Source organism: Lissotriton helveticus, chromosome 6 (assembly GCF_964261635.1).
Source record: "Lissotriton helveticus chromosome 6, aLisHel1.1, whole genome shotgun sequence".
In the NCBI taxonomy this organism is placed as follows: domain Eukaryota; kingdom Metazoa; phylum Chordata; class Amphibia; order Caudata; family Salamandridae; genus Lissotriton; species Lissotriton helveticus.
The window spans coordinates 1,100,667,125-1,100,683,817 of NC_136067.1; the positions used below are offsets into that span (position 1 = coordinate 1,100,667,125).

General features: G+C 44.0%; 1 protein-coding gene across 4 annotated transcripts in view; it reads right to left on the minus strand.

Moving 5' to 3' along the window:
* Positions 1-581: 581 nt before the first annotated feature.
* LOC144761648 (geranylgeranyl pyrophosphate synthase-like) overlaps positions 582-16,693 on the minus strand; it is a 366,008-nt gene continuing 349,896 nt past the window's right edge. For all 4 annotated transcript variants that reach the window (XM_078646937.1, XM_078646936.1, XM_078646938.1 and 1 more), the window contains one exon: positions 582-1,852. In XM_078646937.1, coding sequence (XP_078503063.1) covers positions 1,064-1,852 — 789 coding nt within the window. In that variant the 3' untranslated portion in view covers positions 582-1,063. The remainder of the gene's footprint in view (positions 1,853-16,693) is intronic.

Sequence of the window (16,693 nt, forward strand, 5' to 3'; positions counted from 1 at the left end):
TGCCGGCATAAATACATTGCTTTAGCCCCATGGTAGAACTATATCTACTATTTACACTTCTGGTTGCTTGAAATCACTTGTATATGCTTCTGTCTATTAATCATTGCAGCACAAGTATTTCATACAAGAATATTGTTGGTTCAAGAAACTTATTGAAAACGTCTCACTGCGTATTCTCTGTATACTTCTCTGAGAATAATTGAGCACGAGTGACTGAGCGAAAGGTTCTGTACGGTTTCCACGATCCCTGAGGGGTCAGGGTTGTCATGTCAGTGATGGCCAGAAATCATTAGCTCCCTGGTAAGGTTAGTGGAGGGTTTACAGTGGCACTGTGAGCTAGCTGGCCTACAGGCCGACAATTCCTGCAGGGTTGTTTAGAATCAGTCTAGGCACCAAGCCCCTGGTTTATGTTGTCCAACAAATATGCAGATCGTAAGGATTAGTAGGAACTACAAGACGGACCATGGACATTTCATTTGTGGTGTAGATTATGACTCAGATTACTAATGATTTATAGGTCAATCCTTACAGATGAATTTCTGCTTCAAGTCAGACACACAGGCCAAGGGGATGAGGGGGAAAAAGTGGGCAGTTTTCTACACAAATATTTGTTACTGCCTAGTCTGAATTTAATGGTTTATCAAGCTTAAAGCACTTCCAAGTGAAAAAATAATCTGACCAGCGTTAATAATCCATACAGCAGCAAATAAGAAAGCAGAGTCAGAGTACTTTCCATGAAATTGCTTTTTAAATATATTTGTCATTAACAAATACTAACTTTCCAAAGACAAAAGAGCAAATTCCATTCTTTTCAGTTTAGCAAAGCATATAGAAAAGAATATTAGTTAACAATCCTATTCATAACTAAAATATTTTACCATTTTATATACCTTGATTAATGTGTGCTAAGATTAACTTTGAAGGCTAAAGATTCATGTATACACAATTGCAATTACACCCTTAACGGTTCAACACTTTAAATCGCTTTTATAATCATTTAGAACTGTGAGAGGAAGACAGTGATGCAGTATATTAGTTTTATACGATTAAGTGTAATACAAAATCATATACTGACATCTGAAGGTAGGCAACCCTGGTCATTATTTTTGTATAGTTTACTTAGATGGCCTACTAGTGCTACAAGCAGTGGGTTCCCCCCTAGCTGTTCAATTTGTATGTATGCTTCTGATTCAAGTGTTTGCAACGTTTGCTTGGTGTACTCAAAAGACCCGACCTTTTCAAAATAATCCATGCAATATTTTTTTAAGTCAACATTTTCTGTCCTCTGACGAAGGATGTTTCGCACTTCAGTACTTTCTGCTCTTGACCATATTGCATGTATAGCAGGGAAAGAAAACTTTCCCTCTGTTAAATCTTCACAAAAACCTTGTTGTTCGCTTTTTTCTTTAGATTTTAGGTTGACATAATCATCCCTTATTTGGTAAAACATGGAAAGGGTGTTAAGAAGAGGTTTCAAATCATTTTTATAGTTTGAAAATAATTGCATTAGGCCTACAACCAATCCAAAAAGTCCTCCTGTCTTCTTCAAGGACATAGCCTTATACTGAGCTTCGGTTGGACATGTGTAAGTATCTCTCCAGGAAATATCTAAACCTTGTCCTTTGTGTATTTTCAACACCTGATGGAGGAATATTTTCACAGCTTCAGGGTGACCAATGGTCAAAACCTTTTCAAGACAGAGGAAATAAACATAATTTGCTGAATTTATTACAGTCGGAATGCCATATATGCTGTGGGCCACAGGAAAGCCCTGTCGTAACTTTGCATTGTCCTCAACGTCATCTATCAAAAAGCTGGCCTTCTGGAGCATTTCTATCATTTCAATGATCATCTAAAAGAAAAAAATAACCACATTTCAGAAACATCAAAGTTTTTTCAAACAGGTGACAAATATGAAAATAGACAAATCAATGTAATGCTTATTTTTAGCTTGTAATACCATTTCATTTTAACAAAACATCTCCTAAATGTTACTCGAAAATGCTCTTTTTGGAGCTACCCTATACTTTCATTATGTATGTTGTTTGTACCATGTTCCCCTTTTTTTCCTTTCTTGATGACTCTCAAAAGACCCTTGCAAGAGCCCTGAGCTCTCATACGTGGCAGGGGTGATTCTCATGAGCCCCTCTAGAGAGAGTCAGGCACACAGGCTTCTGCATCCACTCTGAGTAGACAGTGTTTGCTGCTTTATGCTCACAAGCCTAATTTCATAATAGAATTTGTATTTTCACTGATATGTATAATTTATATGCACCAGCTTTTTTTCTCTAGCCCTTTTTTATACAATCCTGCTAGGCACTCACAAGATCGTGAAAACACTTTAGGGGAAGAATTTACAATTTTTTTCATTACAATACTTACCTCTTACAATCCTCACTACTGGACTATTTCAAGACTCTACCCTCTCCACTGAGAGCTTGCATGAAGATTATTGATGTGTAGAGTAGGATGTAAAGAAACACTGCCTCTCCATTCACACCTTTCCCAGGTTTAGTAGTATGCATAGTAGGGAAGGGATGGTACTCACCTCACATGTAAGACCTCATTATTCCATACTAAATCGAACAAGTACTAGCTTCTCTAATGCCATCTCTCCTCAGCGAAATAACCATATTTATAAGTGGGTGGGAATGGATTTCCCTGTCTACTCATAGCTCTTCCCAGCCTGACAGATATATGCAGAAGTATATAGGGAAAATTTGTCTCCTGCACTAACACCTATCTCCATGACAAAATGGATATACATATATGTGTAATGAACCAGTGGGATCTGTCCTCATACCTTTCCTTAGAACAACATCAATATGTAGTGCTGTATGGGAAGAAAGTCATCTCTCTGCTAACACATCTTACCAGGGTAAGAGGTGTCTCTGGTAGTGTTTGAGGGAAATGTATCTCTCTAATCATACCTCTTCTCATGGTGACAGGTATTCATAGCAGGCTGCGGGGAGAAACTACCCTGTTTCCTGAGACAAGTCTCTTGCATGATAACTCTGCGTAGTATGATATGTCTCTTGGATTCAACTTGTGCAAATTAGGGTGTGAGAAGTGGCTTACCTTTGTGGTGATGTGTCTCCCCATTATGAAAGTAGTACAAGTAAAGTATACAGTTAAAATTACCTTTATACTCATAAGTATATCTTGCATAATAACTATAGAGACTATTGTATGGAAAAACACTGCCCTCTCAGCTGATACATTTCCCCAGAGTAATACATGTGCAATATACGATACGGGTACAGACTTCTGTCTCTGCTCATAACCCTCTTCGTGATCATTAATGTCATTAGTAGTTTGAAAAATTGAGTATCCTCTGTGTTGAAAACTGAGTCTTGCACAAACAGTGTGCACATTTAAATGTAAGGACACACTCACCTCTCTCTCAGGCAACTCCTTATGGAGAGAGGCATTTGTAGTAAGGTGTACACAAAGAAAGAGCTCTGCGCTGAAACTTCTCTCCAAAGTGACAAGCATCTATATTAATATGTGCAAAATAACTGCCCTCTCCACCAGCAGACATCAGTGTGTAGTGTACTATGAGAATGGAATTGCATCTGTAACAAAACCTGGCTCTCGTATACAAATCTTTATTCTACAGTGAGAAGAAGCATTATTCTCTATAGTGTCCTAAATATACAAACACATGCAGGAGAACAGTTATAGTTCTTAAAGAATGAACTGCCACTTTGAGTCAACAGTAGAAGATTCTATTAATTTGAAAATCGTAAAACACTGTTAAGGAAAGAAACCAGCAGTAACTTCAAACCTTGCATTTAAAAAAAACGATTTAACAACATAACAAACAATAACAACATTAATAAACAACACAAATAGCGGTAAAAAGAGCAACCTTTACAAATTATTATTTATTCTTGCTGATTTGTAACATATACAAAAAAAGGAGTTCAGCAGGGGCAGCAGGAACAAGAAATACACCGTGATTACCATTGCATGTGGCATTTTTGGGCTATGCACCCTCAACACCTTGCTCGGGTTAAGTTAACCCATGCTGCCAAGCTTAATACCTTTTCAGGAGTGTTATCTTTTGAACTTGGTAACACTGTGGCTCCCCCAATAATCAATGCTCAAGCAGATAGCAACCCTCCTTATACAGAGCAAGCACATTTTTGCTGATGTACTAAGCAGATCATTTATTTTGTCATTAAAAACAAGTAGATTACTGCTGCACAGAACAAGCTTCTCCAAGGGTATTAATGCCACCATAGGCTGTAAAAACATGGCTGAGCAGAACTCTGCGCTGTTCCAAAAAAAACCTCAGCGAGATTGAATGGGAGAAAGAATTCTTGTCCTCACCATTTGCACTGCTTTTTTCAGCCAGTAGCGCATTCCACACTGAAAAATCAGTGCAAACGGTATTGGTGTGGCCTGTTTGTTTTACCTGCTTTCTGTTCTGTGCATGGTGCTGGGCCTGCTTTGTGAATTTCTTTTAATCTCTTACAATCCTTCCCCTATCCCACTCATCCATCCCTAATTTAACGTTTATTTTTCTAAGTATGTGTATTTATGTGTGTGTATTTTGCATTCTGGTATTTTTTTTAACGTTTTCTGTGACTTTTTGTACTTTTTATGCTTTCCTCTTCTTACTTGTGTTCTACTTCCTTTAGCTCTTTCTTCTTTGCTGTTTTTATCTGATTTGTTTTTTTTTTCACTCCAGTGCCATGTATGAACAACAAGCCACACACTTTGCAGTCACCAGTGCTGCCAAGGGTTGCAGTTCCGCTCTATTTTTCGAAAGCGGAGGAGGCCACGCTAGTTTATTTTGTGCAGCACCCCCTCCCCTCCATGCTGGCAGCAGGCAGCAGTCCTGGGAGAGGGTATACCCTGCTGGAGCATTGGGTGCTGTAGGGGAGATTGTACCTGTGTGTGTGCCGTAGCACTGGGGTTCCCCGCACAACACAGCAGTTGATGCATCACTGGACAGACTTGCTAGCCCCCGAACAGACCTGCTTGAACTGCTGGGTATCAAGGTTGCTGGGCTCGGTGAGTAATTGTTCAATTTTTTTAGTTCTCTATAAATGCAAAAAAAAAATCAAATAGCATACTACTCATACCCAGGGATAAGTTGAGCTCACATTACGAATAATATCTAAACCAGCTTGCGCTAGCCAGTTGCTCAGCGCTATCTACTCGCACTCATAGGCACTTGCTTGGACTGCTATTTAAGAAGTCATGCAGACTCCTCTGTACTGTCACAAAGATAGTGGTAGTATATCAGTGAGTTAGCGTTCTCTGTGCCTTTTTTATGTAAATCATACAGTATCAATCTCCCAGTGATGTGTAGTATCTATGCATTGAAAAGGGAGACTGAGTTGGCCCATCAGAGGAGGTTGAGAAACAAAGATCGTTCATTGCACTGCATAGGTAGCTCAAAATGTAGTTTAGGAAATTAGGAATAGGATTTAGGTTTCGAAAATTTGGAGTAGATCAACTCAATACTAGTACTATACGCAATCGGATTTAGAAAAGTACAATGCTACTGCGTCTGCCTAAATTGTACCCCTAATCTATTTTTTATCTTCTTTATTTCTTCCATCTGCCCCCAAGGACAAGAGGGCATCATAGGCGGATGAAGGGGCCATCGCCACTGCCAGTGTCACGGCGGGTAGAACCAACACCATCAGCGCCGTGGCCGATGGCTCCGCTGGCTCCAGTTGGTCCATTTAATAATTTTTTTCCCTAACTTTTACTTCCCCCTACTATTAGAATTGCTTTGCCTTGTTTTCTTTTTTTATACTGTCTCCTTTTTTTCAATTCTAATGTTAAATTCTTGTTATTCCTGCATTATACTTTTTTTCATATGTTTTTGTAGCTGACTTCCTCCTGTTTGTACTCTGTTCCTTTCTTCTGCTTTTTTAATAATCTTTTCCTCTCCCTTTATATATTTGCTGACACTGTCAGACTAAGAAAACAGATTTTGGTACAGTGACGATTGCAGGCCCAAGTAAGCTATTAATCACCAAGCATGTTTGTTGAGAAGGCTTTCGTGCTTGTGCTCAAACTGTCAAAACCAGAAACTGGCCATGGCCATGGGCCCCCCCAATGTTTGTGTTATCATTCATATATTGCAGCGTACCAGCAGTTTCCATGACAGTACATGTCGGAAGGACGGTCGGAAACAGAAGCGAGGAGGCCGTATGGGATAAATACTGTGGTATTTATCATTGGTATGAGTCACAGATACGTTGGGTGGGGGATAAACAATCAATAATTCTGTTGATGCACCACAAAAAATACGCAATCCAAACAGGTTTTAGTAGGGCAAAGTCAGGATGGAGGGTAACCAAAAGTAGTCCTGTTGAGCTAGCACAGGCAAAGGATTGTAGCACACTGGACGGCTTCCAACAGGGATCCGTGGTCCAGGGCATCAAAAGGGGTCCTCATCGCTTCTGGTATGTCTGGTCTGGTCCTGAAGTATCAGCTCCCCGTCAAAAGAAAGCAAAAGCAGCGGTCAGTACTCAGGCTCTACTTGATCATTACATCTTCCACCACACCATGTGAAGGACTGGACAAAAGATTGAGGGAAAGATGGGGGAACACCATAAGGGAAGATAACCAAATGAGAAGAAGTTCAGGCAATTGGCAGTGCTCAGTAGGGTGACCAGTAACACCCCGTTCTCTGGCTCACTCTACTCTACTCTGGTCGGGATGGTCGGGCAAAAAGCATGCAATTTGTTAAGGCAAAGGGATACCAAAACAGCCCGCGAGAAAGAGCCTCCCTCTATCCCACTCCCACTTTGCCTCCCTCTGCCCAGGTTACGCACCGCTCTCTGACGCAACTCTCCTGAGTTGCGGTGGCTCAAGCGCCTCCTCCGGGATCCACAAGTCCTCAGTCCAGTCCTCAGGAACCTCAGGGTCTCTGTCTCCGGCGTCTTCAGATCGGGTGTTAGTAACACCCTCCGTGCTCGTCTCTGGTTCTCCTGCGTTTGCTCCGTTCTCCTGCTCTGTCCGATTCCCAGCAACTGATGACCCTGACATGCCTCCCTCCTGCCTTTTCTGCCACGCCTGACCTGGCATCCCTGAATTGGTTGTCTTGCTGTTCCGCTCTGCCTCTCCACGGACTGACTGTTTCCGGGTCACTTTCTCCAGACAGCAGGACGAGGGAAAAGTCCTTCGCTACAGGTGGTGTTTCTTCCCGGATTTCACTGTGGTCTTCATCCTGGCTAGAATGGTAAGGCACCCATCAGGGTTTTACCGAGGGGGTGCCGGGGTTAGTGGTGACGCTCCCGGAGTTTTCCTCACTTTCTTGTTCACAAGAAAAGGGCTTCCGGGGTATCTAGACAAAAAATGTGCATTGGCCTGGTCTTTCCCTTTTCAGTGGTAGACTGTATGCCAGAAGGGTTGAAGGGTAAGGAACCACCGTAGGATTCTCTGATTGTGTCCTTTGTTCCGGGACAGCCATTCAAGAGGGGCAAGATCTGTGTAGAGGAGGAAGTCCCTGCCATCAAGGTAATAACGAAGAGCCTCAACAGCCCATTTGATGGCTAGAGCCTCTTTTTCAATAACTGCGTATCGGGTTTCTCTTGGGAACAGTTTGTGGCTAATAAAGAGGATGGGACGTTCCTGTTGGTTGTCGTCTTTTTGGGAAAATACTGCTCCGATGCCACTGTCGGAAGCGTCCGTTTGTAGTATGAAGGGTTTCTCATTATCAGGATTCAAGAGAAGGGGCTTGGAGGTAATGAGTTGTTTCAGTTGTTGAAAGGAACGGGACGCAGAAGGAGTGTGGTTTGTCAGACACTTTTCTGTTTGTATGGGTTTCTTCATCAGATCAGTCATGGGAGCGGCGGTCTGGGAAAAACAGGGGATGAACCGCCTATAATAACCAAGTAGGACTAAAAAGGCCCTGAGATCTTTCCTGGTTTTGGGAAAGGTGACTTGGGCGATTGCTGCCATCTTCTCTTCCTATGGTCTGATGCAGCCGTCTCCCAATAGATATCCTTAATACTTCACGTATTTAGCTGCCAAGTGGCTCTTGGTTGGGTTGATGGTTAACTCGCCCTTTCTTAGCGTCTGGATAACTTGGGTCAGGTGTTAGATGTGCTCTCTCCAAGTGTCACCGTAGATGATTATGTCATCTAGGTAGGCTGCTGAGTAATCTATATGGAGTTGTAGTATTTTGTTCATGAGCCTTTGAAAGGTTGCGGGTGACCCATGTAACCCAAAAGGTAATACCCTGAAGTGGAACAATCCATTAGGTGTACAAAAGGCTGTCTTCTCTCGGTCCTGGGCTCTCAAGGGCACCTGCCAGTAGCCCTTGCAAAGATCCACGGTACTAATGTACTGTGCTTTCCCGAGTCTTTCTATCATTTCATCGACTCTAGGGTGGGGATAAGCATTGAATTGCGATATCTTGTTCACCTCCCTAAAGTCGATACAGAAGCGCATTAACCCATCAGGTTTAGGTATTATTACTATGGGTGAACAACACACACTCCTGGAGGGTTCAATAATTCCTAGTTTCAACATCTGAAGGACTTCTTGGTCAACAGCTTCTCTCCATGCTTCGGGGATAAGTTAGGGCCGTAAGCGAACCAGATCAGGGGCAGGGCCCTCCCATTTTTTAAAAAGGTTTATATGATAGATCTGGGTGGGGTTACCAGAGGGATCCATTTCTATCTTGTATATGACCGGGGTTACTTTTTCTATCACTTTAAAGGGACCTTGCCATTGGCTCAGTAGTTTATGTTCAGAGGTAGGGCGTAATAACAAGACCTGATCGCCTACTTGTAAGGACCTTTCTTTGTTGGTTTTATCATATTGCTTATTTTGAGTGATCTGAGAGTGCTCCAGGTTGGACCGTACAATGGCTCGTACCTGGTTCAGCTGGGTCTTAAGGCCGGTCACGTATTCCAACAGTGGTTTTGTGGAATCTGTTTCCTCTTCCCACTGCTCTCTTGCCATGTCCATAAAGGTACGCGCCGGCCTCCCGTACAGCAGTTTGAACGGGGAATAGCCTTGACTTTTTTGTTGTACACATCTTGTGGCGAACAAAGCTAAGGGGAGCATCTCTTCCTATTTCCGGGCTTCTAGGTTGAGCAATTTTCTCAGGGTGGTTTTTAAGGTGGCGTTATATCGCTCTACTAGACCGTCTGTCTGGGGGTGGTAGGCGGCAGTGTGGATCTGCTTGATATTTAATTGCTGACACACCGGGTTCATGAGTTTGGAGGTGAAGGGCGTACCCTGATCGGTAAGTATTTCCTTTGGGAATCCTATGCATGCAAAGATATTGATCATGACTTTGGTCACTTGGGTGGTGTTGGGCTGTCTAAGGGCAACAGCTTCTGGAAACCGTGTAGCATAGTCAACCAAGACTAAGACATAGCAACAACCACTACGGGAGGGTAAGAGGGGGCCAATGATATCCATTGCAACCTTAGAGAAGGGGACGTCAAATATGGGTAGTGGTCTCAGGGGAAATCCGGGTGGGGCGTAGTGGCTAGTTTTCTGACAGATTGCGCATTCACTGCAGCATTTCCTGACTTGCTGATAAATGCCTGGCCAATAAAACTGTTCTAGTATGGCTTTTTTGTTTTTTTCTCCCCCGAAATGCCCACCCAACAGGTAGCTAAGGGCCAGGTATAGGACTTTCTCCTGGAAGGGAAGGGTTACCAGTAGCTGGATAGGCAGGTTTCCCCCCTTTTCTGTACAACAGCCCCTTTTGAATAAAGAATTGAGGACCTACTTGGAGAGGGTCTTCTTGCTCAGTCGCTTGCCTCCAGGCTTCTTGTAGAGTGTTATCCTCTTGCTGTACTGAGCGGAAATTCCTGTCATATTCCCAAAGAGAAGGAGTGGAATGGGTCAGAAGGGCGGGTTTCCAGCTTTTCTTTTCCCTTCACATAGTTGTCTACTCGTCCGGTCTTTTCCCCTGTTCCAACCAGGGTCTGGGATTTGGAAAAACAGAGCCTCTTCTCTCCACTCGCCCCTTCCTTCCAGGTGTCGTGAAGCAGGGTATGTATGTGGGGGTAGTCGGTTCCTAAGACCACAGGCTCAGGTAGGTGAGGGATGAGACCCACTTTCATGTTCACCAGGGTTTGGGTCGGTTGGTGTTGTATAGTCACCTTAGTCATGGGATTGGCCTTACTGTCCCCATGGATACACTGGATGTTGACAACCCCAGTAGTGACTGGTGGTCCCCCGGGGACAACTTGAGGTCTTAAAACCGTCTGGCAGCATCCTGTGTCTACCAGGGCATTTCTGGGTTCTCCGTTAATGGCTACTTGTCAGTGAAAATGATGAGGGTCTCCCTCTAGGGAACAATACAGGGCTCGAGTGTATTCAACCTCCATAGGTTCATCCTTTTGTGGGCATAAGCGTGCAATGTGCCCTAATGCACCACAATGAAAACATCGGGCCCTAAGGGAACAGATGGCCTAGGGGTCGGTGGCACAAGGTTAGGCACCACAGTCACTGTTTCAGGCTTTCAGGGGTAGTGGCTTGGTCTGGGGGCTCTCAAGGGGTGATTACCGGAATGTTTCCAGCTCCCCTCTTCTTTACCATTCTGTAGCTCTTGGGCCCTGAAAAATACCGCCGCAACGTCTACAGCTTTGTCTAATGATAGATCCGCATGCTGGCGAACCCATCTCTGAATGGAAGGGTGTAATGATGTGAGGAATTGTTCGAGGTATATTTTTTCCAATATAACCTCCTTGGAGGACGTTAGTGGCTTGAGCCATTTGTTGGCTGTATCTTTTATGCAATAGCACAGGGCTCTGGGGTTTTCTTGTGGTCCTTCTCGGATAAGATGGAGCCTCTTCCGATAGTCTCTTCGTCAATGTCCATACGTTCAAGTATACATCGTTTGATATCCGGATAGTTGGTGGTTCCCAGGGGGTTAGCAGCCTGGTAGGCTGATTGCAGGTCCCCAGAGGGAAGGGGACCTAAGTACTGTCCCCACCTGTCTTCTGGCCACAGGGCAGCTCAGGCCATTCTCTCAAAATTGGAGAGAAAGAAATCCGGATCTTCACCCTGTACATACTTTCCAACTACCACCGAAGGACGGCAGTGTACTCTTGGTGTTGTCCGAGCATCTCAGCAAGCTTCCCCATTGTGGTCTATTGGGTTTGGCCCTATCCTGTAAGGGTCTTGTGTAGGGTTTCCCTCTCTGCTTCTGCTGTCTCTAGAAACTGGGCCATAATGAGTCGCTCCTGCCCTTCTGCCATCTTTTTCACTACGGCCTCCATTTCCTCCGATCCCACTTCTGACACCAACTGTCGGAGGGACAGTTGGAAACAGAGGCGAGGAGGCCGTATGGGATCTATACTGTGGTATTTATTGTTGGTATGAGTCACAGATACATTGGGTGGGGGATAAACAAACAATAATACTGTTGATGCAGCACACAAAAAATACGCAATCCAAACAGGTTTTAGTAGGGAAAAGTCAGGATGGAGGGTAACCAAAAGTAGCCTGTTGAGTCAGCACAGGAAAAGGAGTGTAGCACACACTGGACGGCTTCCAACAGGGATCCGTGGTCCGGGGATCGAACCCTGATCCCCAGATTCCAGCGTCAGTCGCCCTGGCCGCGGCTCCACACCTCTCCCACAGCTAGAGGTTCAGGCGATTGGCAGTGCTCAGTAGGGTGACCAGTAACACCCCGTTCTCCGGCTCACTCTACTCTGGTCGGGATGGTCGGGCATAAAGCATGCAATTTGTGAATGCAAAGGGATACCAAAACAGCCAGCGAGAAAGAGCCTACCTCTGTCCTCCTCCCACTGCCTCCCTCTGCCCAGGTTACGTACCGCTCTCTGCCGCAACTCTCCTGACTTGCGGCAGCTCAAGTGCCTCCTCCGGGATCCACCAGTCTTCGGTCCAGTTCTCTGGAACCTCCGTGTCTCGGTCTCCGGCCTCTTCGGATCGGGTGTCAGCAATAGCCTTTGTGCTCGTCTCTGGTTCTCCAGCATTTACTCCGTTGTCCTGTTCGGTTTGATTCCTAGCAACTGACGTCCCTGACATGCCTTCCTCCTGCCTTTTCTGCCAAGCCTGACCTCTTCCTGGCGTCCCTGATTGGTCATCTTGCTGTTCCGCTCTGCCTCTCCATGGACTGACTATTTCCAGGTCACTTTCTCCAGGCTTCGGGACGAGGGAAAAGTCCTTTATTACAGGTGGTGTTTCTTCCCGGATTTCCCTGTTGTCTTTGTCCTGGCTAGAATGGTAAGGCACCCATGAGGGTTTTACCGAGGGAGTGTCGGGGTTAGTGGTGATGCTCCCGGGGTTTTTCTCACAGTACAGCATCGCAGGAAAGTATGAGATCCCATTGCATTTCCCATCTAAGACCATGTGTCCTTCATTGACCATTCCCCGCCTTCATTGCACTTCAACACCTCAAAGTCATCATAGCTCTGCCCCTCCATTACAAACGGTTTTGGTTGGCTTAAATACCTGGCTTTTCTAACATTCTTGACCAACAAACAGTCCAAAGTGATAGTTTTGATTGAAGATACTGCTAACCGAACTATAGTGAGGTATTGCGGTTGTACTTTGCTCAAAAATTATAATAATTACTTAGGAGGCAAATCGGGCATCCAAAATGTGTAATTTGTTTTGTAGCTACACAGACTACCAGTGACAGGGGTGGTGGTGTCTGCAGCCCCAGAGCGACGGAGGTTGCCCAAGCGGCGGTTGGAGGGGGAGTCCCAATGGTGTCAAGGATGGCTGGGGGTAAGTCACATTGCTTGCTTATTGACAAATGTATTAAACTGCATTTGTAAAGTGAGGTAGATATCCCACCCATCATTATTCATCATCTCCTTGCCCATGGCACTTCGCCACCCGTGACTTAACTGCAGCATGATTCAATTCAGCACTGCTTTGTTGACTGTTCAATGTGTGTCTGCTTCAGTTAATGCTGCATTATGATGTTTTCAATGCATTACAAATCAAAAACACAGTGTTTCCCAGTGCCACTCAGTCACATCCAATTGGTATGTCACGCCATTATTCTTTCCTAAATTCTGTCCCAGTCTACCAAAAGAAATTCAAAACTCCATTCTTGGCATGTGCCACATTTTTCTGGCCAAGCCATTATACATAAATATTTCATGGCTTCCATAATGGATTTAGATCTGTTCAAATGTTTCCCTTTTGTCGTTTATCAACTGTAGTGACTGACTAAGCGAAAGCTTAGCACATGATGATCAGTGACACTCCACTATTCTGTAGCTAAGCCTCTGCCTAGCCTAATCCCTCTAACTTGCCCAGCAGTAGAGTAACATTCCTTATTGCCAAGCAAAGGTATTTGTTGAAAATAATTTGTGGTGGGGGCGAGGCCAGGGAGGAATGTGGGACTAAGTGCCTGATTCAGAGTTTGGTGGATGGGATACTCTGTGACTAACATGCCAAATAAAATGCATATCCAATTCCTTCCCCTGTACTGCAGTGCATCGTTTTTGCCACTGTCTTCTTACACCAGACAGGACATCACATTTTATATGTGACATGTATGATGTAGTATTATTATTATTCATCTGCTTTTTGGAGTCAGGGTAGAATTGAAAGGCAGTCAGAGAAGAACAGAGCCAATGGAGTTATAATAAGAAAATAAATTGTCCATTGCAGCTGCCCCAGCTGCAGACTGCAGAGAGGCAAAGTAACTGACGCTAGCATGCCTCGATTTATTTTGCATGACAAGAATATTATTAATTGTGCTGCATAATGCCTTACTCTTTAATGAGATGTTATTTATTTTTCTTTTTACACACAAGGTGTCTGCTTAGATTTGTAAACAAAAGATACATTTTTTTAACCCCTCCGCTGTGCGGAACGTTCCGCGCTGGTGCGGAACGTTCTATTGCGCGGGCGGGGCCGGCACGTTCAGAGGACGTGCGCAGCACTACCGAGGTAGTGCACGCAACGTCCACTGAACGTGCCCCACATGGAAGGGGTTAAATTAGTTCATTTTTCCGGTTGTAGTCTTGCTTAATTTGATGCAGGTAGTGCTTTTGTGTGATGTATGGGTGGAGAAAACATAGCCCTGTGACTAATAACATCAAAACATTCCAACAGCCCTAGGGGACCAGCAATGTATTGCTACTCTGTCACTATATAAACAAGTGTTTACACTGGGTATTATTTCCAATTTGTCATTTTTTTCTTTATATGTTGGAACCACTCCTGTGGTTCCAACAGCTTGGTAGGATTAAGCATCCTGCCTGAGGTGGCAACAGATGAATGCCATCCAGGACGAATGTCGCCAGCTGGTGGCTCTGGAGAAGGAGGAGGCAGTGGCAGCTGCCACTGCCATGGGCTCCAGTACCTGCAACCAGCCGCAAGGGCCTTCATCCTGGCCACACCATAGGCAGCACTGCCAGCAGCTGATTTCCACTACTGCTGCTCTGCTTCCTCATCATACCCAGACCGCTTGCATTGCAGTGTCCTACTTGAGTTGGTGCAGCTTCACCAAGAAGTGGGACACCTTCACGCCCATATCAATTACTCTTCTAACGCCCTTTTTAAAAATATATTTGCTTTGGTTGGAAGAACTTTTGTTGTGGGTTTAGAGGATGGGAATTTGTAAGGGCAGTTGGACTTTAGTTTCTTCTTTGGACATTGATTGTGGTGATTTGTTTAATTTTAGGGGTAGGGGGATGGGCCTGTTTTGGGTGGAGAGAGTTTGCTTCTCTTATTACTAAAATAATTAAAGGAAAATAGTTCATGATGGATTGGCAAAAAAAATTAAAGGAACATTGTTTATGATGGAAATCTGTCTTTTGTGTTTTACTTTGCTACTGACTTTAAACATAGCATTTTTTTAATCCACTTATCAAAGTGTTAGTTATACTGTTTGTCCTACTACCTTTTGTAACTATATTGGCCACTATGGGTTATACCTATGCCTATATTGCCTGCAATAACTGAACAGTAGAAGTTAGTTACTAGCTAAACTAATTTAATTTTCTAGTTCACATCACTCCATAGCTCTCCTGCCTGAATAGATGAAGCGATGGCTGCTAACGCTCTCATCTTCCAAAACCTTATTGCAGGGTTTCTCAAGGTGCCTTCTTAATGGTGGTAATATGCTTATGCATATGATTTGCATATGGCTGGTTCCAAACTGGGGTGTCCAAGTGGGAAAAAGAACGATGGATTTAACCCGGATCTTTTGACTGTGGGTGAATGTTGCATTTTTTTAATCCACTTATGAAAGTCTTAGTTATACTGTTTGCCCGACTACCCTTTGTAACTATATTGACCACTATAGGTAATGCCTATGCCTATATTGCCTACAACAACCGAATTAAAGAATCTTCACCTTCAGTAGAAGTTAGTTACTAGCTAAACTAATTTAGTTTTCTAGTTCACTTTACTCCATATTTCTCCTACTTGAATACATGAAGCGATGGCTGCTACCGCTCTCATCTTCCAAAAACTTATTGCAGGGTTTGCCAAGGTGCCTTCTTAATGGTGGTAATATGCTTATGCATATGATTTGCATATGGCTGGGTACAAACTGGGGTGGCGTAGTGGGCAAAAGAACACTCGATGTAACCCAGATCTTTTGACTGGGGGTGAATGTTTGCATTGTCAGCATTCCGTCCATCATTTGTTTGCTGTTACACTTTTCGCCCTAAGTGGGATGGGTATGCCCAGACGTGGGTCCCTTGCTCACTGTGCCACTGGATTCAAGCTAGGCTGGCTGAAGAAGGGTGACATACCCTGAAACTGGTCCCAGGATGCTTGTTTCAGGTCCAGGGAGGACCTGGCCTCGCAGTTGGGTCTGGACTGTTCCGATGAGGCACAGGGTCAAGACTGATTTGCATATGGCTGGGTCCAAACTGGGGTGGCGTAGTGGGCAAAAGAACAATGGATTTAACCCAGATCTTTTGACTGGGGGTGAATGTTTGCATTGTCAGCATTCCGTCCATCATTTGTTTGCTGTAACACTTCTTAATGGTGATGGCAGTAGTAGCAAGCTAACGCACTAATAGGGAAGACATCACTAGTGAGGTCCCACTTCCACCTAGGTGAACTTGGACTGTAAGATTAATCAGAAGGCTTATCCATCACAGGCAACTAGGTTGAAAGAAAACACAGAGTTAGCAGATAATTTATTTATATCATAACTTTACAAAGACTGAGACCAGATTACCACCATGACACAAAGACCTGATACTATAAAAAAAATAGCAATAATAACTTCTTCTGAGCAATTGGGAGCTAGTATTTAATTTTTTTAAACAATTAAAACTGAACTTATGAAATTCTGGAGTCAGGAGTAGTGGACTCAGGTCAAGGTTAAGCGATTACGCAACACAAGGCCTGAATAATGTTGATGAATGATGTTATATATGTAAATTTTGGATCCCTTTTATGCATGGGTGGGTAATTGGGGCTGGTGTGGGCTATTGCTCAGGTAATAGAAGATCCGGAAGTGAGTTGGTGTCGCTTTCACCACATCCGCCCAACAAAGTGTGTGATCTATTTATATTGAAAATTCATAAGTCACACCTCAATATAGAGCACACAGCCTGGGGGAAGAGGGTTAGGGGTTTGATGAATGGTTAGGAACAGGTAGTTGGAGAAAGATGTGACAAAGACAAACACTAGAGAACAATATTCATCTGGTGGATCATGATCATCAAATCTGTTGTGGAAGGAAATGAAGGAATGGCAGTTCAATTAAATGCATTGAAAATAGTCCTTCAGCCCCAGAGACCCA